The 22,877-nt window shown below is 33.7% G+C and overlaps 1 protein-coding gene across 4 annotated transcripts; it reads left to right on the forward strand.

Moving 5' to 3' along the window:
* Positions 1-127: 127 nt before the first annotated feature.
* Positions 128-21,976, forward strand: LOC111294516 (Zn-dependent exopeptidases superfamily protein). Of its 4 annotated transcripts, XM_022887870.2 has the most exons (18): positions 128-245; positions 550-663; positions 791-905; positions 3,192-3,274; positions 3,384-3,460; positions 3,597-3,674; positions 10,064-10,135; positions 10,250-10,323; positions 10,623-10,710; positions 12,194-12,331; positions 12,425-12,496; positions 12,596-12,715; positions 17,349-17,417; positions 18,461-18,601; positions 20,180-20,264; positions 20,367-20,543; positions 20,662-20,805; positions 21,509-21,670. In XM_022887870.2, exons 1-18 carry the CDS (start codon positions 182-184, stop codon positions 21,535-21,537), a joined length of 1,740 nt encoding a protein of 579 aa, XP_022743605.1. In that variant the 5' UTR covers positions 128-181; the 3' UTR covers positions 21,538-21,670. The 4 variants fall into 4 exon arrangements, with proteins under 4 accessions (XP_022743605.1, XP_022743602.1, XP_089599674.1 ...); XM_022887867.2 differs by having other exon boundaries at positions 20,367-20,805; positions 21,509-21,976; XM_089743548.1 differs by lacking the exon at positions 10,623-10,710 and having other exon boundaries at positions 12,199-12,331; positions 21,509-21,976.
* The last annotated feature ends 901 nt before the right edge of the window (positions 21,977-22,877 follow it).

The following is a 22,877-nucleotide window of genomic DNA, read 5'->3' on the forward strand; positions in this document are numbered from 1 at the left end:
TTTTTAATATTTTAATCTTTTGACATTTCTACCCCTAAAATTTTGTCTTTTTTTTTTTTCCAACGAAAGAATCCCCTACCTCATTCCTCTTATTCCTTTTAAGGAAAAATTTCGGCTCTACCATGTTGAAGCTTGTTTGTCGAATGGCGTAGGGTTTCTGATTTCGGTCCGATTCTCCGTCATGGCCATGAAAATTGTTTCTCTCTTTTTGCTCTTCATTTTCCAGTTTCGTCTCTCTCTGTCTGGTAAGCTTCTCTTTTGCATATGCAGTTTCTAACTCTTAATTTCTTCTTCAATTTACAATCTCTTAAAATTGGATATGCTTTTTGATTTGGTTGCTTAGAAAATGGAAATCCAGTGAAATTTACTAAGCATCATTTTCTTTCTTTTTTTTTTTTTTAATTTTTGTTCTATGATTGTTCCAGTTTTTGCGATGTCTACTTTGCTATCTTTTGGTTTACTTCAGTTTTCATTTTTGTTTTTATTTTGGACATTATTGATTAGACATTTTGAATTGAATTTTGTTTCTCTTTAATTTGGAAATTTTAGGACAGATGAGCTCAATGGAGTCAGTTCCTGATCTTCAAAAGTCAATGTATATGGTTGTTGATGGATTCCCTTGTGTACGACTAGTCAATCTTTCGGGAGAGATTGGGTGCTCAAGTAAGACCTCTTCAAGGATTGCGAAATTGTTGTATCATGCTCAGTTATATTTAAGTATTTCCCGAGAGTAATTCTTTCAACTACTGTTCATCAACTTATGCTTTTCCTTCTAATGTTTTGTTTTCAGATCCCGGACGAGACAAGGTCGTAGCTCCAATTATAAAATACAAGAACACCACAGAGTTGGCTCAGCCATCTGCAATTTTGTTGTCAATGGATGATGTGCAAGGTTTCTTTAGTAGGTATGCATATCAGAAGTGGCAAATCCAGGATTTTTTTTAGGGGTGTCCACTTATAATATATACATAAAAAACTGTTGATAGATTTACAAATTTTATGGTGTTTAGGGAAAATTTTTGTTCAAAATTTCTTTTTTTCTCATCTTTGGGGGCGTCCAAAGAAAAATTTTGGGGGTGTCCAGTGAAAAATTTTCCTTTAAATTTTGTTATTTTTCAATTTTGGGAGGTGTCCATGGACACCCTCCCACTAAAGGTGGATCCACCACTGCATCAGTTTATTTTTGAAGCCCCCTTGGGATTGTCTTGCGCAAATGCATGCACATTTCATTTCTTCTATCTGGGTCTTTGTTCTATTCTTTTCTAATTCTAATTATAAAGGAAAATGTATATTCCTTCTCCTTTACAGATTAGTTTTCCTCATTAACTGGTATTTTTTACCAATAGGTTCATTTCAATTTTGTTTTCTTTAGGTGTGTAAGTATGCATAGTAATTTCTTATTAATCTTCTTTTTGATTCATTCATGTTATACTGCTTTGAATTATGATATCAAACCTGTCACAAAACTGTCTTATGTATTAAATATTCTATCAGAAAGATAACTATATAATATATTGAATCAGTGCCTTTTAAATTACATTTCTATTTTTGATTTCAGTAAGTACTAAGTAATCAATTGGATAGACTCTTGAAAAGGTCCTATTGTTATGATACTTAAAAATTTGTCTCTAATTTTGGTTTCATAAGAACAGGCAATAAACCTTGGATAAATGAATGCTAACATATTGTCACTGTGGCAATGATTAGTATCTGTTGACTAGGATGTGCTGAAACAAAAAAAAAAAAAAATTTAAAACAAAGATGAGAAACATAAGTTGAGAAGACAAGGCTATGGCTAGGATTGATGTAGGACTGCTGGGCAGTTAGGATTTATGACAGTTTTTTTTTCTTTAAATTTAAATACTTGAGGAGAAGAGGTAAAATTAAATAAAGGAAACAAAAAAGAAAACCAATCCCTAAACTCCTTACTAAGGTTCCTTAGGAGTCACACCTAAGGTTGATTGCATTATACAATCACAAAGCAATAATGCTGAAATTCTCTGATATTAAACTATATTTCACAGAGAGTATTGGTTTGTATAGATTCCTAGCGTTCCTAATCCTAAAGAAATAGAACTCTTATTTGTATCATGATTTTAACAAATACTTAGACTCCAGACAGAAAATTAATAAGCTTACCCAAACTAAGATTCTACAGTTACGAACAGGAAATTAAGAAAATACCTGTGCACTTAAAACTCAAGAAAAACAGAAAATGAAATGAGAATCAATGACTTTAACATAAAGAAACATAAATCTAAGACTCAAAAGCAACTAATAAAGCCTACCCAAGTTCCCATCTCAGCTTCTCATCATCGCCATCTGCCAAATTTAGGTTTGGGCATCCCAGCCGGTTTAGCATGGTTTTTAAACACCTTTGAAGGCTGCTGGCAGTGCACTACATCAAGAACAAAGATATGCTTCTTTTTTTTTTTTTTTAATCTTTTTACAATTTTAGTTTTAAATTTGAGATGAATGATCTAAAGGATATGGATGAGATTAGGGTCTATTAGTGGTCTTGTTTTGGTGAATGTGGAATTAATTTTCTTGAAGTTTTAGAAAGCTATTTAAGATTAACATTCTTGTGGGTTAATTAAGGGCAAAAAAGATAAGAATGTACCTTTTCTATGTTTTATGATAGTATATGGAAAAGGAAGGCTATTGTGGCCACTTTGGATACATTTTGAGGTAATCTTTATGCATTTGGGGTCATAACAAAGCTTATGAGGAAAAGGATGTTTATTGCAGCAATATGGGATGGGTTTTGAGGCAATCTCTCTACGTTCAGGACCATATTCAAATGTCAAATTCATTTAAGAATTGATGTAAATATTTTTCTCTACTCTGAGTTTGACAACTACACTGGAATAAATATGGGGAAAGTTTGCAATATTAGTGCAATATGACCAGTTCTTGGGCCAAAGGTATTTATCATATCAGCTTGATCATTGGCCAATGTTAACTGATTAGATGTTTCCAAGTTGAAAATTTTGTGAAAGTTTCTATTAAAGAGCTACTAGCCCATTATTGCAATTTATTGCTTAGGTGCTGACTTTTAGCTTTCTATAGGATGATGAAGATTGCAAATTTTGGAATGAATGCTGTATGCAGACGATTTTCTGATGAGTTTGCTTGTTGAAGCTGTAATTCTCTTCAATAATCTTATTGTCAAATACCTGTCTCTGTTTCAGAATATCAAATGATTCAAGCTTTGCTAGGAATGTTGGTGGTGTTTTAGTTGAATCGGGTGTTGAAATCCAACATAAGCTAAAAGGTAAAATGCAGTTTCTTACTTATTACTGTTAATCTTCTCTCTACAGAGCTAGGGTGCATCAAGGAACTATGTTTATTTTGCTAACAGTTTAATCTTCTTTTTCTTGCAGGATTCTCTCCTGCTCAGAAGTTTCCGCAAGCTGAATTTTCACCATATCATAACACCACTTATGAGTGGAACCCAATTGTATGCCATTAGTCTATAGTAGGATAAAGATCGTTTGAGTTTTGAAGTATCTTTGTTAGCTAGTTCTTGTTGTAGGAACTTTCTGTTTTTTGTCATTAATATCTGTTATGATGGGCCTTCATGCTTTTTTTTTCAGGGATCTGGAATCATGTGGAAATCTTATAATTTTCCTGTGTTTCTACTTTCTGAAAGTAGCACATCAACCTTGCAAGAGGTACTTCATGTTGCTTCCAATTTCCAATATCTTTCAGTATGATGTCATTGTTATGGATTTTAATATCGTATTAAGTCTTATGTAGTGATCATATCTCTTGCATGCAAGAAATGAAAGAAGCTTCTGAGGTTGTTTCTGCCAGCCTGCTACGGTGGTTAACAGTTGATGATCTTCTTGATTCATTTAGTCTAATTTTAGTTGATTGATGAAAATAGATTAAGTGATTGTGTTAAATTTCTAGGATAGATTTAGTTTTCTGATTCTGATATAATTTCAATGCCTGCTTGGTTCATTTCTGGTTTTGATTTTCTGGGTAGTGTTTATTTCAAATAAAAGCAATATGTGATGCACTTATTCAAGCTATATTGATGTCAAGCTAGAAGAATTCAACAGAATATAAGTAGGAAATGGGAAAACAGCCAAAGCAAGCAGATCAAAAGTTCCCCAAAAAAGGCAACCAAATGAAAATATGCATCTAAAACTATAATATTATGGCCTCTAACTAGACTTTTTAGAGAAAGTTATGATTTCTCTGCAATCATGGCCTTTAACATCACATCTAGTTTAATTTAGACTGTCCAAGCTTGTAAATCACATGTTATTTGTGTGACTCTTTAATAAAACGAGACAATAATGCAAGGGAATGTGAAGACTGCAATAGAGGCTAGTAAAACTGAAGACATGAACTGTCCTTTTAGCCCTATATTGGTTCTTAGATGCCCCTACATCTCAAATTGTGTCAAATTAATTGTGTATGAGGTGTAGTTAGTACAATTTTAATACCATAACTGCAAATTTGTTGGTAATATAATATTTTAGGGCACTGAAGCATCACACTGGGTGTTTTCACTTATTTGGTTAGTATGGAAAAACTGAGAGTATATAGAAAAACTTGTCTATTGAATTATACAAGCATCTTAGGTTTATATATAGTGATCTAGAGGGTAAACTAGGAAATTAAATTTTCCTAAAATTTATCCCTATAATTGAGGGATTGTCTATCCTAGTTTTCTATCCTTAATTCTAGGGATACAAATTACAACCAGCTGTAATTAAGTGTTTTCCCACACTCCCCCTCAAGCTGGTGAATAGGTGTTTTCCATTCCCAGCTTGGAAATAATTTCCTAAAATGTTGCATTGCTGAGACCTTTAGTTAACATATCTGCAAGTTTTCCCTTGGTTGATACATATAGTGTGCAAATCACAGCAGAGTCTCATTGGCCCATCTCACTTTATCTTCAAGACTTCTAAGATCATTTTTAACCATAGTAGTTCACAAATTCCTTTGGCCATTGCTCTAAACTCTGCTTCAGTACTTGATCTTGCTACCACATTCTATTTTTTACTTCTCCAAGTCACAAGATTACCACCTAGGAAAGTGCAGTAGCTTGAGGTGGATCTTTTATCAGTTACCATACGTGCATAATTAGCATCTGTCTATGCCTCTAGTACAAGCGTTGAATTTCTTTTGAACAAGATATCTCTCCCAGGATTGGCCTTCAAATAGTGTAGTATACGGTAGGCAGCTTGTAGGTGCCCTTTTTTAGGATTATGTATAAATTGACTTATCACACTCGCATCATAAGCTATATCAAGCGTAGTATGTGAGAGATAAATAAGTCTTCCAACTAATCTTTGGTACATGTCTCTATCTACAGCAGCATTTTCGTTAGCTTCTCCGAGTTTATGATTAAGATCTATAGGGGTATTTGCAAGTTTACATGTGATACGGTAGGCAGCTTGTAGGTGCCCTTTTTTAGGATTATGTGTAAATTGACTTATCACACTCGCATCATAAGCTATATCAAGCGTAGTATGTGAGAGATAAATGAGTCTTCCAACTAATCTTTGGTACATGTCTCTATCTACAGCAGCATTTTCGTTAGCTTCTCCGAGTTTATGATTAAGATCTATAGGGGTATTTGCAAGTTTACATGTGAGCTTCCTAGTTTCCTTCAAAAGATCCATCACATATTTCTGTTGTGGGATGGAAATACCATGCTGTGAGTAAGCTACTTCAATTCCTAGGAAGTACTTCAATCTCCCTAGCTCTTTTATCTCAAATTCTCTGGCCAATCATTGTTTTAGAGATTCTCTATCTTTTTCATCAATCTGGTTACAATTATATCATTAACATACACTAATAGAACTGTGACTTTTCTTGAATTCGAGTGCTTGATAAACAATGTGTGATCCGCTTGACTCTGCTTATATCCCATTGCTAGTATCACTTTGGCAAATCTCCTAAACCAGGCCTTAGGAGATTGTTTAAGGCCGTATAAAGTCTTTTTCAGCTTGCATATTTTGTTTGCTTCTAGTGACCTCCAAATCCTGGTGGAACTACTTCTTCCAAATTACCACATAGAAAAGTATTCTTTACATCAAATTGTTGAAGTTGCTAATTGTAATTTGCAGCCAAGGATAACAAAATCCTGATTGTATTCATCTTGGCAATTGGAGCAAAAGTTTCCTGATAATCCACTCCATAAGTTTGAGTGTAGCTCTTAGCCACCAACCTCACCTTATAGCTTTCAACAGTACCATTCGCCTTGTATTTTATAGTGAAAATCCATTTATACCAAATTGGATTTTTTCCTTTAGCCAACTCTACCAATTCCCATGTCTTATTTTTCTTTAAGGTCTCCATTTCAATTTTTATGGCTTGCCTCCATTTTCTCACTAGATAATGCCTCAGATAATGTAGTTGGATGGAAATAGTGTTTAGGCTTACAAGGAAATTTTTGTGGGATGGTGAGTTTTTTAATTGACACAAAATTAGAGATTGGGTATAATGGATGCTTATTACATTCTCTAGTTCCTTATCTAATGGCAATAGCCAAATCATAGTCACTAGTTTTAGTTTTAGGAGATTCATGGTCATTTTGAGAAATAGAGTCAGAGATTGCAGTTACCTCATTTCTAGAGTTAGGATCAGGTTCTTGGACTTGCATTGGTTCAGGAGTTGGAAATTTCCTTCTTGAGTACACTTGTAATTCCTTTATAGAATCAAGAACAATATTTTTTTTTAGTCATAGTTTTTGTGTTTGGAATGGATTTAGACTTAGATTCAGTGTTTGACCTAAGAAATAGGTTTAGATTGAGAAGAATTAATGGGTGAAAACGTTGAGGAGGACAAGTAAAGCAAAAAGAAGTCTTTATCTTTATCTTCTATGAATAAACTCTCATCTTGAAGATAAGGTTGAGTAAAAAATGGTTTACTTTATTCAAAAGTGACATCTACAGACAGAATTTTATGGTAGGAGGATGATAGCGCTTATATCCTTTCTAAATTGATGAATACCCCACAAAAATACATTTAACTTCTCTTGGATCCAACTTCCCCCTATTATGATTGTGAATATGAACAAATGATATACAAACAAATGTCCTAGGTGTGAGGTTGTTTGTGGTATTAAAGTTGGGATAGAATTGTGAGAGTAGTTCCATAGGAGTTTTAAATCTCAAAACCTTTGAAGGTAATTTATACTGTGTGTGGCAGTAAGAATAGTTTCCTCCTAGTAGGATTTGGGTATGTTTGTCTGAAAAAGTAGGGCTCGGGTTGTGGTTAGTCAATGGTTGTTTTTCCTCTTTGCCACTCCATTTTGCTGTGGAGTATTAACACAAGATAACTAATGAAAAATCTCCTCTTGTTGGAAATAGCTAGATAAACTCTGTTTGAAATAGTCTCTTACATTATTAGATCTAAATCTCTTGATTTTCACTCCAAATTGATTTTGGATTATGTTTTGGAAGCTTAAAAACATACTATTCACATATGATTTGGATTGAAGTAAAAAAATCTTAAAGACTCTGGTACAATCATTTATGAATGAAACAAACCACCTTGCACCATAAATATTAAGAATTGTAGAGGGACCACATGTCACTATGAATCAAGCATGTCACTATGAATCAAGTAAAGAGTAGAACTTCTTTTATTGCTAACTAGAAAAGACACACACGTTTATGCTTTACAAGTTTACAGACATCACAATGGAAATTTTCGATATTTAATCCTTTGAACAAAGAAGGAAACATGTTTTTCAAAGTTCCAAAAGAAGGATGTCCAAGACGAAAATGATAAAGCTAGAATTTTGTCTTTATTAGGAGATTTTTCAGAAAGAAACGACAAAGGTAAATTATTCTTGATATTATTTGTGTTGTTTGATGTCTCAAGATAGTGATGTCTCAAGATAGTATAGTCCATTCTTCTCCTTAGCAAGTGCAATCCTTTTCCTCAAAACCTGGTCCTGAAATTCACAATAGAAGGGATAAAAAGTCACATTGCAATTCATGTCTCTACTAAGTTTTTTATAGGTATCAAGTTAGTAGACAATCTAGGCACACAAAGAACATTTTTAAGAGCAAATGAGGGAGTAATTTGTACATCTCCTAATTCTGCCATTGTAATAAGTGAACCATCTGCAACAACAATTTTCTTAGTACTAGGACACATGATATATGTACTAAACTTATGTGAAGAATGTGTCATGTGGTCTATGGCTCCTAAGTCAATGACTTAAGAACTTGTAATAGACTTATTGGAGACATTTAATCTATGAGAACTAGAGACTTTACCTGAACTAGAGACCTTACTTGGATGTGCCTAGGAACATACACCAGTAGGCTTTTCAAGGCTTCCTAATAGGCTTCTTAGTTTCTCAATCTCTTCGTTGTCAAACTCACCTTATTCTCGAGACTTCTCTTGGTTTGACTCCATTGCAGTCATGTGAGCTTGCCTTTGATTTCTTGGTTGTCCTCCTTTATAACCCCATTCTTTGCGTGAAGTTGAGGGTTTTCCATTTAGTTTCCAACAATCTTTGGTGTGCCTTGGCTTCTTGCAGTAGGTGCACCAAAGATTGTCGCTACTTGAGGGTTTAGCCAAATCACCTTTCCCTTTCTCACTAACTAGTAATTGTTCCAAGCTTTGGTTATTCCCACCATTAGACACCATAGTAGATTCTTCTACATGCTGGTTGTCAAGTATCACTTCTCTTTTGCTCTAACTATGGAGATCACCTCATTTAAAGACGTCAAATCCTCCTTTCCCAAAATTTGGACTTTGACTTGATCAAACTCAACATTAAGTCCAGCAAGAAAATCATAGACTTGATCTTTTTAAATAAACATCTTTGAAGTTGCTGCATCTTCACTACACGTAACTCTATGCACCGGTAGTGGTCCATATCTTGCCAAAGATTTTTCAGAAGAATAGCATACTCTATGACTGATTTATTCCCCTGTTTGTAGTCTTGATCTTTATCTCATAGACTTGAGCAGCATCCCTAACTTTGGAGTAGGTTTGCTGAACTGACTCGCAAATGTCTTTGGCTGTGGACAAAAACATGCAAGTGTCACTAAGATCTGGTGTCATAGAATTCCACAACCATGACATAACCATGGAATCCTCTTTAACCTAAGCCTCAAATTTTGGATCTCTTGTCTTAGGACCGGTACCAAGAAGATGGCTCAATTTTCCTTTTTTTTTTTAAAGAAAGGTTTGAATCAAGACCACTTACAAGTAGTTCTTTCTAAATCTGGCGATTCGTGTATTCATGGTGTAAAATACTAAAATTCATATATTTATACTATGTTTTACACGAAAATTGTGTGTCAAAATTCGTGTCGACACAAAAACATGAAATGTGTATTTTCAGTTTTGTTAAACCCATATATGATTATATCTTAAATTTTAAGCTGTGTCACCTTGGTGTGCTTTATTCGTGTCGTATCACTGTGTTGTGTTTTAGATTGCCAAGTCTAGTTCTTTCCATTCAATTTGTATGTATCTTGGATATTTTGTAGTTCTTCTGTGGTTTGATGATTTGTCACTTTCTCAAAACGGGTAGTAGCAGTAGAGCAGTTTTGACATGATTAGTTTTCTCAGGATTGAAACAAGTTTTGATAGTAAAGATTTGAACAGAGATGATTCTATGCAAAGAAGGCCAAAGAAGGAAAAAAAAATAAGACTATGAAATACTTAACAAGATTTGGCTATGGAGGCTTGTCATAGAATTCAGCAATGAAGGCTGAAATGGTTTTCTTCCCAATAAGAACCTAAAGCTTTGATACTATGTGGAAAAACTGAGAATATATAGAAAAACTTGTCTGCTGAATTATACAACCACTTCAGGTTTATATATAGCTAACTAGAGGGTAAATTAGGAAATTAAATTTTCCTAAAACTGATCCTTATAATTGAGGGATTGTCTATCCTAATTTTCTGTCTTAATTCTAGAGATACAAATACTTAATTCTAGGGATATAGATTAAAACATACTTAATTCTAGGGATATAGATTACAACCAATTGTAACTAAATGTTTTCCCACAGTTAGATTTTAGTCCTGGTCTGATGCAAATGTCCTAATGATTTGACATACAATGCAGATTGCTATGAAGAATGAGAAAACAGAGAGAGCTTATACTACTAATGTGGCAGAATTTGATGTAGTGATGCAGGTATAGTGTTACGACTGATTTTAACTGTGGTCTTGCAGATTTTGTTGATTATATAACTTTTCATACCACTTTATGACTTATATTCTAGTTTTTTATACATTTGCCGTGGATTAGACAACTAAGGTTGGGACTCATGATTCAGAATCTTGTTTGAAAGAAGAGACTTGCCTTCCATTAGGTGGATACAGGTGAAGTTTCCTTCTTTTCTTATGAAGTTACTACATAGTGCTATCTTTTAGTTCAGTTTTAATCAATTTGGGTTCACAATAAATACATTCTTATTTGTCTGGTATCTAAAAGTATGCAATTCATCAATTCCTTCATTTCTGTCCTTTCAGAATTATAAACTTTACAAAGTAAAAATCTGATTAATATTTTGGGGAATAATATGAGAAATAGTGTGAAGCACCATTTAATTTGTTATTTGCTTAATTAACAATTGCTTCCTCATTTATTTTTGTTTTATCTGTGTTTTCAATTTGTCTAGTAGAAAAAAAATGAGCTTTGCAAATAGGAGTGATGTTTATTCTTATGGTGACATAACTATTTTACTTCGCGGTGGAATGCTCAGAGGGGTGAGCCTTATGCTGCATTATATTTCTGTGCTTCAATTTGTGAATTTCATTCTACAGAATCACATCTGGAAAATGTTTACAGTGTTAGTTTTAACCTAAAATCCCTTTTCATTTGGCCAAAATTCAGCTACCCTTTGTCATGAGATGGGCCATAACCAAAAAAGACTAGCCTGCTAAGTGAGGAAATTATCTCACTTAATTAGCTCCTTGATTTTCCTTCCTATCCAATGTGTAATTGATGCATCTTGCTTATTACTCCTTGGAGTGCTTGGTTTGACTATTCTCTCCCATCTGAACTTGTGAGTTGTGACAACCTTGTTAATAGTTGGACCATCTTGCCTTGATGTAGGATCTTAGAGTTGCTGGACAATAGCTTTGAAGGGGAATTTTAGGACACCTACAGATATGGCTATCACCCTGTTATAAGAAATCAACATTCTGAGAGAAAACTCTTTCTAGGTATGCTGGAATTAAGAGAGTAAAGAAACAGATAAGTAGACTTGGGACATTAGATGTATCCCTAACACGTTCTTGGGCTACCTACCTGTAAGGTGCAACAATATTATTATACTGACATGAGACCTGTGACACAAAAATAAAACTTTTTTCTAGCCAATTTAAGCGTTACATAAGAGACTTGACTAAATGAAAACTATAACAGAAACAGCTATAAAATTAACTTGAAAACAGCACCAAACTACACTAAACTAAACTCAACCTGAAGGAAATCATCAAGATCCCATGTCAGCACTAAATCTTCAAAGGAATCCCAAATTGGAATTTGCATCTTAGAGCTAACTTTCCCTTCCCTTTATACACCTCAAGTGAATGCTACCAGTTTTAGTTTCCATCGTGCCTTTCCTACCCCTCAAGGTACTTAGCATGGAATTTGATCAGGCAGTGGGTCAATTTGATACCACATTCTCACAAGATGGCCAACCCAATAGACTAGCCCATGAAGTGAAGGTGCCATCCTGCTTTATAATCACCACAACATTCTTCACCTCTTCATATTTTTGTATGCTTCACTCACCCTCCTCTGCCTCAAAGCTCCTTGCATGACTTCTTTCTGACCTTGGAATTTCTAAATACTTCTTTATTCAGTTTGTTTAAGTTAGTTGGCATTTATCCATTTATGAGAAGTAGATAATTGAATTGTGGTTAACTTTTTCTTTGATTCTGAATTTTGATGAAATTTAGAGCTCGTCTCTGTTATTATTTGACCATTTTATGGCTTATGTTCTTAAAGGGATAGTGAAGGTAATGTGTAGGAAATCATGTCTTTTTGGGAAGATATATATTACAAAAATGTGATTAATTATCCAAAAAAAAAACGAAATTTAAATAAAAAAGAAATGTTATGTCATGTTTTGTCATGAGCTAAAACTTATTTGTTGCTGTATGCTGTTATTGAGGTTCAAGGATTCTTATGTTTTCTGAAGTTTTACATCAATGTTTAATTTTATCAATCCTTATCATGAAGGGCAGTGTTTGGTCAGCTCTCCCACCAATTGATAGGTTATCCTCAAATCAGTCCAAGCCCATTATACTAGCAGTGGCTTCTATGGATGCTCAATCATTTTTTCGGGACAAAAGCCTTGGTGCAGATTCCCCTATATCTGTAAGTTCATGTCTTTCATAGTAAGATTCATTTATTTATATGTTGTGTTTTCTGTCTGATTGAATCCAAATTTATGTTACAAATACTTTCCAGGGAATGATATCATTGCTGGCAGCAGTTGATGCCCTTTCTCATGTAGATGGTTTAGACGACCTTAATAGACAGGTTTTCTAAGACTGGCATTTTTCTTGCTACATTGGAGGGAGGTGGTCAACCTCCAAGAAAACTTTTTTGTGTGCTAATATTTCCATAAATTTAGTGCAGCTTGTCTTTCTTGTTTTCACTGGTGAGGCCTGGGGTTACCTTGGTAGCAGGAGATTTTTACTTGAACTTGATCAGCAGTCAGATGCTGTTCATGGCCTCAAGAGCACATTGATGCATTTGGTATCCTTCTCCTTTGGTTGAATTTGTTTTTCATCTTGTAATTGTGTGGAAAAACTAAGAAATAAAACTGTGTGAAAAACTAAGAGTAAAATTGAATGTATATTAAAAAACTGCTCATTAAGAGTTATACAAGCACCTTAGGTTTATATACAACTAACTAGTGGGTAAACTAAGAAATTAAATCTTCTTAAAACTATCCCATAATTGAGGGATTGTTTATCCTAATTTTCTGTTCTTAATTGTAGGGATACAAATACTTAATTCTAGAGATACAAATATAAATATACAGATTACAAGATTATAACCAACTGTAAATAAGTGTTTTCCTACACTCCCTTCAAGCTGGTGAATAGATGTTTTCCATTCCAAGCTTGGAAATAATTTCTTGAAATGTTGTACTGCTGAGACCTTTAGTCAACACATCTACAAGTTGACCCTTGGTTGATACATACGGTGTACAAATCAACCCACCACGTAGTTTTTCTTTTATGAAATGCCGGTCTACTACAATGTGTTTTGTTTGGTCATGTTGCATAGGATCGTGTGCAATGCTTAATGCAGACTTGTTATCACAGTAGAGTCTCATTGGTCCATCCCACTTGATCTTTAAGTCTTCTAGGATAATCTTTAACCATAGTAGTTCACAAATTCCTTGAGTCATTGCTCTAAACTCTACTTCAGCACTTGATCTTGCCACCATATTATGTTTTTTACTCCTCAAAGTCACAAGATTACCACCTAGGAAAGTGCAGTAGTCTGAGTTGGATCTTTTATCGGTTATTGAGCCTGCATAATCCCTATCTATATATGCCTTTAAAACCAGCCCCGAATTTCTTTTGAATAAAATAATTCTCCTAGGAGTGGCCTTCAAGTAGTGCAAATACATGGTAGATAGCCTGTAGGTGTACTTCTTTAGGACTATGCATAAATTGACTTATCACACTCATAGCATATGCTAATATCAGGTCTAATACGTGAGAGATAAATGAGTCTTCCAACTAATCTTTGGTACATCTCTCTATTTATAGCAACATCTTCATTAGCTTCTCCAAGTTTATGATTAGGATCGATAGGGGTATTTGCAGGTTTACATGAGAGTTTCCCAGTTTCCTTCAAAAGATCTATCACATATTTCTGTTGTGAGATGAAAATATCATGCCTTGAGTGAGCTACTACAATTCCTAGGGAGTTCTTCGATCTCTCTAGCTCTTTTATCTCAAATTCTCTAGCCAAACACTGTTTTAGAGATTCTCTTTCTTTTTCATCATCTTCGGTTACAATTATATCATAAACATACACTAATAGAACTATGACTCTCCCTGAATCATAGTGCTTGATAAACAATGTGTGATCTCCATGACTCTATTTATATCCCATTGTTAGCTTCACTTTGGCAAATCTCCCAAACCAAGTCCTAGGAGACTGTTTAAGGCCATATAAAGTCTTTTTTAGCTTGCATACTTTGTTTGCTTCTAGCTGATCTCCAAATCCCGATGCAACTTTCATATATATTTCTTCTTCCAAGTCACCATGTAGAAAAGCATTCTTTACATCAAATTGTTAAAGCTGTCAATTGTAATTTGCAACCAAGGATAACAAAATCCTAACTCTATTTATCTTGGCAATTGGAGTAAAAGTTTCTTGGTAATCCACTCCATAAGTTTGAGTGTAGCCCTTAGCCACCAACCTAGCTTTATATCTTTCAACAGTACCATCCGCCTTGTATTTTATAGTGAAAACTTATTTACAACCAATTGGATTTTTTCCTTTAGGTAACTTTACCAGTTCTCATGTCTTTTTTTTTCTCTAAGGACTCTATTCCTATTTTCATGTCTTGCCTTCATTTCTCACTGAATAATGCCTTAGATAATTTAGTTGGAATAGAAATAGTGTTTAGGTTCATAAGAAAATTTTTTGTAGGACGGTGAGAATTTTTCAAATGACACAAAATTAGAGATTGGGTATAGTGGATGCTTAGTACATTCTCTAGTTCCTTTTCTAATAGCAATAGGCATATCATAATCACTAGTTATAGTTTTAGGAGATTCATACTCATTTTGAGAAATAGAGTCAAAGATTGTTGTTACCTCATTTCCAGAGCTAGGATCAGGTTCTTGGACTTGAACTGGTTTAGGATCTGGAACTTTTTTTCTTGAGTACACCTATAATTCATTTGTAGAATCAAGAATAATATTATCTTTTGTCACATCTTTTGTGTTTGGAATGGGTTCAGACAATTCAGTGTTTGACTTGGACTTAGAAGAAACAGGTTTAGATTCAGAAGAATTAATGGATGAAAATGTTGAAGAAGAGGACAAGTCAAGCAAAAAAAAGTCTTTATCCTTATCTTTTATGAATGAAGTCTCTCTCGAAAGATAAGGTCGAGTGAAAAAAGGTTTACTTTCTTCAAAAGTGACATCTGCAGATAGAATTTTTTGGTTGGAGGATGATAGGATTTATACTTTTTCAGAGTTGATGAATACCCACAAAAATGCACTTAATTGCTCTAGGATCTAATTTTCCCTTATTATGATTGTGAACATGAACAAATGATGTACAACCAAATATCTTAGGTGTGAAGTTGTTTGTGGTATTAAAGTTGGGATAGAATTGTGAGAGTAGTTTCATAGGAGTTTTAAATCCCAAATCCTTGAAGGTAACCTATTTATAATGTGTGTAGTAATGAGAACAGCTTCTCCTTCAGTAGGATTTGGGTATGTTTGCTTGAAAAAGTAAAGCTCGGGTTGTGGCTAGTAAATGATTGTTTTCCTCTCTGTCACTCCATTCTGCTGTGGAGTATTAACACAAGATGACTCATGGATAATTCCCTTTTTTTGGAAACAAGTAGATAAACTCTAGTTGAAATAGTCTCTTGCATTATCAGACCTAACTCCCTTGATTTTCACTCCAAATTGATTTTGGATAATGTTTTGGAAGCTTAAAAATACACTATTCACATCTGATTTGGATTTAAATAAAAATATCCAAGAGACCTTGGTACAATCATTTATGAAAGAAACGAACCACCTTGCATAAGAAAAATTAGAAATTGTAGAGGGAACCCATATGTCATTATGAGTCAAGTAAAAAAGAGTAGAACTTCTTTTATTGCTAACTGAAAAAGACACACGTCTATGCTTTGCAAGTTCACAAACATCACAATGAAAATTTTCAGCATTTAATTCTTTGAACAAAGAAGGAAACATGTTTTTCAAAATTCCAAAAGAAGGATGTCCAAGATGAAAATGATAAAGCTAGATGTTGTCTTTATTGGGAGATTTTTCAGAAAGAAATGACAAAGGTAAACTATTCTTGATATTACTTGTGTTGTTTGATGTGTCAAGATAGTTTAGTCCACCCTTCTCCTTAGCAAGTTCAATCCTCTTCCCAGAACTTTGGTCTTAAAATTCACAATAGGAGGGATAAAAAGTCACTTTGCAGTTCATGTTTTTGGTAAGTTTTTGTACAGATATCAGATTAGTAGACAATCCAGGAACATGAAGAACATTTTTAAGAATAAATGAAAGATTAATTTAAACATCTTCTAATTCTACTACTGCAGTAAGTGAACTATTTGCAATAATAATTTTCTTATTACTAGGACATAGGGTATATTTACTAAATTTTTGTGAGGAATGTGTTATATGGTTTGTGGCTCTTGAGTCAATGACCCAAAAACTCGTAATAGACTTAACCGAGACATTTAATCTATGAGAACCAGAAGCTTTACTTGAACTAGAGACCTTACCCAAAAAAAAAACCCAGCAGGCTTTTTCAAGAGTTTTCAATAGGCTTCTTAGTTTTTCAATCTCTTCTTTGTCCAACTCTCTTTGTTCCTGAGACTTTTGTAGTACTTCTGTGGTTTTACTAGTTGTCATTTCTTCAAATTGGGTAGTAGTAGTAGTGGATTTTGCTATCTCTGGCATGGTTATCTTTCTTAGGATTGAAATGAGTTTTGATAGTAAATGTTTAACCAGAAATGATTCTAGGCAATGAAGGCCAAAGAAGGGAAAAATAAGACTAAAAGAGTTAACAAGATTTGACTATGAAGGCCAGAAATAGAATTCAGCAATGAAGGTTGAAAAATTTTTCTTCCCAAGAAGAGCCTAAAGCTCTGATACCATGTGAAAAAATTAAGAAATAAAATTGTGTGGAAAACTAAGAGTAAAATTGAATGTATATTTAAAAATTGCTAATTAAGAATTATACAAGCACCTCAGGTTTATATATAACTAACTAGTGGGTAAACTAGGAAACTAAATCTTCCTAAAACTGATCTTATAATTGAAGGATTGTCTATCATAATTTTTTATCCTTAATTCTAGGGATACAAATACTTAATTTTAGAGATACAAATATAAATATACAGATTACAAGATTATAGCCAATTATAAATAAATGTTTTCCTACAAATTGTAAGGGGTTTTTGGCCTACCATGGATACTGTTGCTTTCGTACATTGATCAATTAAGATTACGTGTGCTTGCGCACACTTGTGTATGTGTGTGAAGTGATTATACTTCATTTTTGTAATTTCTATGTTAAGTAGTCACCTTGATTCATGTCAAGCTTGCTCTTTCATAGATATAAATGTATGTATTAAATAATTTGTTTCTTTGATGGATTGGAAAAGGTCATGGAAATTGGGTCAACTGGAAGAGGCTTAAATCAAGGAAACAAAACCTTCTTTGCTCACACAGAGGTAGTGAATGATTTATTTATTTTATGAATTTTAATAATGTATCTGCATTATGTATGCAAAAAAATTACTCTAAACATTCTACACAGGGTCTGTGCTCTTATATTTAGACATTCTAAACAGGGTTGTTTATGGTATGTAATACGGCAATATGGTGTGATAGATTAAAAAAGGTGAAGATGATGGTAGAGGGAATTGTTGATTTGATTGATTATGCAGCAGTGTGTTGAGGTATTAATGCTATTTGATTGTTGATTTTGTGTGTAACTGCTGCATTAATCTGGTGGTGATGGTGGATAATTTACAATAGGGGCAATGAAAACAATTTGGTCCGTTGGCTCCCCTTTTGATATTCCTGGTGAAAGGAGGCAATGGTTAAACTGTAATTGCAGCTAGGAGTGGCACTTTTGCCTCCCCTGCTGTGTTCAAAATGGCCATTAAGCAAATGGAAACTTTTACTTTTAAAATAATTTTAAAATTTAAAATAAAAGTGGAATCAGGGTGGATATTACAATTTGTTGTCAAATTTCCGGACCTTGTAAAAGGCAGTTGCAGTTTTAATTCAAGCTGCCAACATGGCTTGTATCCACGTATAATAACCTCTAGTTTGGAGTCAAAATTGATGGAAGTAGATGGTAATCTACCAAGTTTAGGTCCCTTAGTAAGACCACAGTCGGCTTAATTTGTTGGTGGGCAATTAAGATCAAATTCTATCCTTTGTTCAAAGACATGGTAAAATTCATTATCTCATATTTTTCTAAGTAATATTTTACATGAACAAGCTTGGATAATCAATTTCCCCTCATCCTGGTTTGCTCTACATTAAATGAGCACTATAATCATTATTATAAGAAGATTAGTTTCCATGATAATTGCTCTTAATTTGTGACGTCCATCAGTTTCTCTTGATTTTGATAGGTTATAATATGTTCATGCTTGGGAATTTCAGACTGTGCCTACTATGCTTTCATGTGAAATTTCTTGTACTCAAATTAATCAAAACTAGTATGCCGCTTTTGCTTAAGTCTCAGTGGTTATTAATGTAGGTTTCATCTGCTTCAAATGAAACTTTGGATGCCTTAAAACTTGCCCAGGAGTCCCTTAAATCTGATGGTGTTACAATTTCAACTGCTAACTCTTCAAATCCTGGAGTCCCTCCATCATCCATGATGGCATTTCTGAGAAAGGTTTTGAGGAATAAACTTGAACTCTTATATTTGCTTTGACTATTCCTAGTTATATTTCTTTTTTGTACAGTCAAGTGTGTACTGATGCAGAATATGCTGCTTTTTCCAACTTGAGCTCTAAGTCATTTTAATCTTAAGAAACGTTTATAACAATTTAGTTTATTTCTCATTGGAGCTGTTCCATGTTAGAAATATGACGATTTATAGTTTGCTTGGTCGCATGATGCGAAAAGGATTTTAAACCTGTGACCCCCTATCCCCACCTTCCTTCTTAAGAAAAACCCATTTTTTCCTTTTTTTTTTTCACAGATTTTTCTAGTTGAAAATACCTTGCCTATTAGAAACAATGATAACTTAACAGGACTAGGAAGACCATTATGACATGATCGGGTTAGATGTCAATGATTTCAATGGTGATGATATCAGTAGTGATGTAGTATACTTATCACCTCTTTTTTTCTTTTGAGCAGAACTATCAAGTGACAAACATTGCTAAACTGTTTGACTTATTTGACTGCATTTTGAAAAAAAAAAAATGAAAAAGGAAAGAAAGAAAAATGAAAAAAGCCACCCCTAGAAAGTAATTGAGAGTTCCTCGAACAAGAAATCCTGAAATGCTCTCTTGTTGATTAGTCTAGATTAATCTTTTCCATAGAGATTCTCATTTGCTGAAACATCTTGTAGGTCTTGATACTTGGGGTTACATTTCTTATATAGTTAGGTTTTTTTGAGAGGCTAACTTAAAACAATCCTTAGTCTGTTACCATAAAAGTAATATTATATGTTCTTATGTTATAGATTTATGAATTAAAATTATTGATCAATATTTTTGTGGACAATGTTAGCCTGATCATTAAACAAGTAACTGAGAGTAGTGTATTTTAAACATTTAGAAATTATATGATAAAGATAGTAAGAGGTTTTCATTTTTGGTACATATGCATAGCCTTTGGATCTTGGGCTACACAATAAGAGGCAACTCTCACTCAAACCATAAACCTCCTCCCCTCCTCCCCCACATGTCTGGATTTAAACCCAATACCTCTAAGTTGGAGTTTCAAGTTTTAACTATTGGGACCTGTCTTGGGACCATATTTTACGTTAATTTAATATAAAAATTTGATTTATTATTGGTGAAAAACATTTCTGTCAATTATAAAGTTTTGTAACAACATATGCTTGGCCTAGACATAGTTATTACTCCTTAGGCAGGGTAAGGACTAAGGTTGTTCCACCTTCACTCTTGTCCTTTCTCACATGTACCGCCTAAAAAACATTGACCTTTTAATTTGTATGTATAAATTTTAGAACTTACAAACCATAGCTTTATTATTAACCCATTAATCCCAAAGAAATATTTCTGGTTTCACCCGAGTCACATCTTGAAGTATGGAAGCTCAAATTTTTCTTGCCATTCTTTGTTGCCTAACTTCCCTTGTGCTTTTCATATGAATTAATGTTAATTCAGAAGATCTTCCACTTTGCACTTTCAAGCTTTTTTCTGTTATGTCAGTTTTTTTTTTTTTTTTGTAGTACAAAAACAAAGTAGAACTTATCTGTTTTTTGATCTCTTAGTAGAACTCTTCAACTTCTGGGATTGTGTTAGAGGATTTTGATACCATTTTTGCCAACAAGTTCTACCATAGTCATCTTGATGATTCAGGTGAATTAATTCATATTATTGTTTGTTTTCTCTGCCCTCTCTTCATTTGTCTTTAATTTTACCCATAACTGGTAACTTTTCTTGTCATTATCTATATTGCAGCAAATATAAACTCTTCAGCGATAGTGGCAGCTGCTTCTCTTGTTGCCCGGACCCTCTATGTTCTTGCAAGTGATAACAAGAATTTAACCAGTTCAGCTCTAAGTGCAATCAATGTGAATGCCTCTCTAGTAGAAGAACTAATTAGTTGCATGTTGGACTGTAATCCTGGTCTTTCTTGTGAGTTGGTTAAGAGCTATATTTCAACTACCAATACATGCCCAAACCATTATGTTGGTGTTGTTCTTGGAGAACCTTCCTCAACACCTCACCCCAATCAGGTTGACGACATTTCCAGGTTTGTATGGAACTTTCTGGCAGATAGAACATCAACTCCCAAGGGCGATACTTCTGTTTGCTCACAGGATTGTGGTAAAAAGGGCGGAGTGTGCATTAGAGCAGAAACAGATGGGAAAGGCGTTTGTGTTATCTCCACAACCAGGTAACTTCGCTGCTTGAAGATTCTAAAAGCTTGTTTTATTAGACTCTGAATAGATAGTATTAGGTAAGCATGATGGTGAGCAGTGCATATATTACTGCTTACTGCTTGTGTTTTACCTCATCCCATCTTTCATGCTCTGGATTTCCAGCCCATGAAGAGTCATAAAGTTGGTAAATTCTATTCTGCTGAGGCCTTTCTTAAATCTGACTTATGTTGGATAATTTCAACTTGATGTTGTCTTTTTGCTGCTTTTATTTCACATAAAATTGATTCCTTCATTATTTTTAGTTGATCATACTGACACGCACTTTATAGTGCTAATTGGCAGTTCAGGCAAGTGAAGGTATCATCACTCTGTCAAAGAGGTTATTAAAACTTAAAAGGATGTATTATAATTTCCAATGCCTTAGATGATTAAATCTATCTTCATATTCTTGGACTGAAGTATATACTAAATACATGGTTGAGTGTTCTCTAATGCTGGAATATAATGTCTGGTTGATACAAAGCCCTGCACTTACTTTATATGACTGTCATACTATCAGTATATTGTTGGTATGCTTTAAAGCAGTTTGTATTATTAAGTATGATGATTTAGCTATGTGATTTGCAAAATGACTGGTATAATATCTTTAATTACCGTAAGACAATGTGATCCTTATACTTGTAGATATCTTAAATGGCATGTGATTCCTCATTATAGGTATGTCCCTGCATATTCAACTCGCTTGAAGTTTGACTCTGGAACTTGGCAATTGTTACCTCCAAACTCCTCGGATCCCATGGGGATGCTGGACCCTGTTTGGACAGAGAGCAATTGGAATACGATTGGTCTCCGGGTCTACACTGTCCAGGATGCTGCTTATGACCGACTGGTTTTGCTCGGAGGTATCACTGTCACAGTCTTGGCTTATTTAGCAATACTACTTACAAGAGCCTACATAACAAAGGCCTTGAAGCAGGATTGACAGCTCAAGTCTTACAGAATTTTTTAGAAATATACAAAATTGTTAGGACCAAATGTTAAATATGGTAACTGACGGTATTGCACATATTGGTTTTTAAGGTTAAAATTTTTGAATCATTTCATGAAAATTGAAAAATTCTAGTTGTGTGTGGCTGTTCTGTAGAGGATTAAAGCTGATTGAATTGAAGTTTTTATTTTTCTTGACTGAATTGTTAACAGGATTTGTTACACGCGCATTGCTGTTGAATTTAATATATCACTCGGGTGATCAAAGTTCTCCATTTTCCTATTCAACTTCCTTTGAATTTTTTTCCCGTGCTATGGGGGCGATTTGTATTTTTATAAAATAAAAATAAAAATTAATTAGCCAAATTTTGTTTGAAAAATTAAAGAAAAATCATTTTCTATTTCTCTTATTATCCTTAACTATAATCACTTATAGTCTTCAATTTTTTTTTTTAATAAATAAAAGGTACTTTCGTCAAGAAAATTTATAATCAATGACCGAATAAATTCAATTTAATTTAAAGTTTCTTAAATTTTGTGCAAAAATCAAAATCATACCCTACATGAGATAAAGAGTAATATAGTGTAACATATATTTTGTTTATGGTTTTATTTTATAGGAAAATGATGGTTTTAGGGGTTTTCTTATGTAGGGTTTAAGGTCATATAACATAGTTCATGGGACTTTTCCATAATAATAATGAATTATTCCTTTTAGGTTCATGAAAAAATCAAAGACTATTTTAAGCAAAAAGGGTATAGGTTCATATTGGCTTCTAGGTTAAATACAAATTGTCATCATGAATAAAAAGGCCGACCCTATTTTAATTAAGTATATGATGTATGTATGTATTTATTTTGAACACTATTTACAGGTCATTGCTTAATTTAGGGTTTAGGTAAATAAAATCCTCAAATTATTTTTTAATATTTTGTTTTTAGGGTGTTGATATAGATAATATTGAGGTAATGTCAGTTAATAAAATCCTTTGTAATATTATTTAAGGATTGAGTTTAGGTTTTTAATTGGGTGAGTTTTTTAATGTTATAAAATTATGACATATGTCCTAAGTTTGTGACGTAAAACATTACATTTAGT

Source organism: Durio zibethinus, chromosome 14 (assembly GCF_047325235.1).
Source record: "Durio zibethinus cultivar Kanyao isolate XHJ-2024 chromosome 14, ASM4732523v1, whole genome shotgun sequence".
In the NCBI taxonomy this organism is placed as follows: Eukaryota; Viridiplantae; Streptophyta; class Magnoliopsida; order Malvales; family Malvaceae; genus Durio; species Durio zibethinus.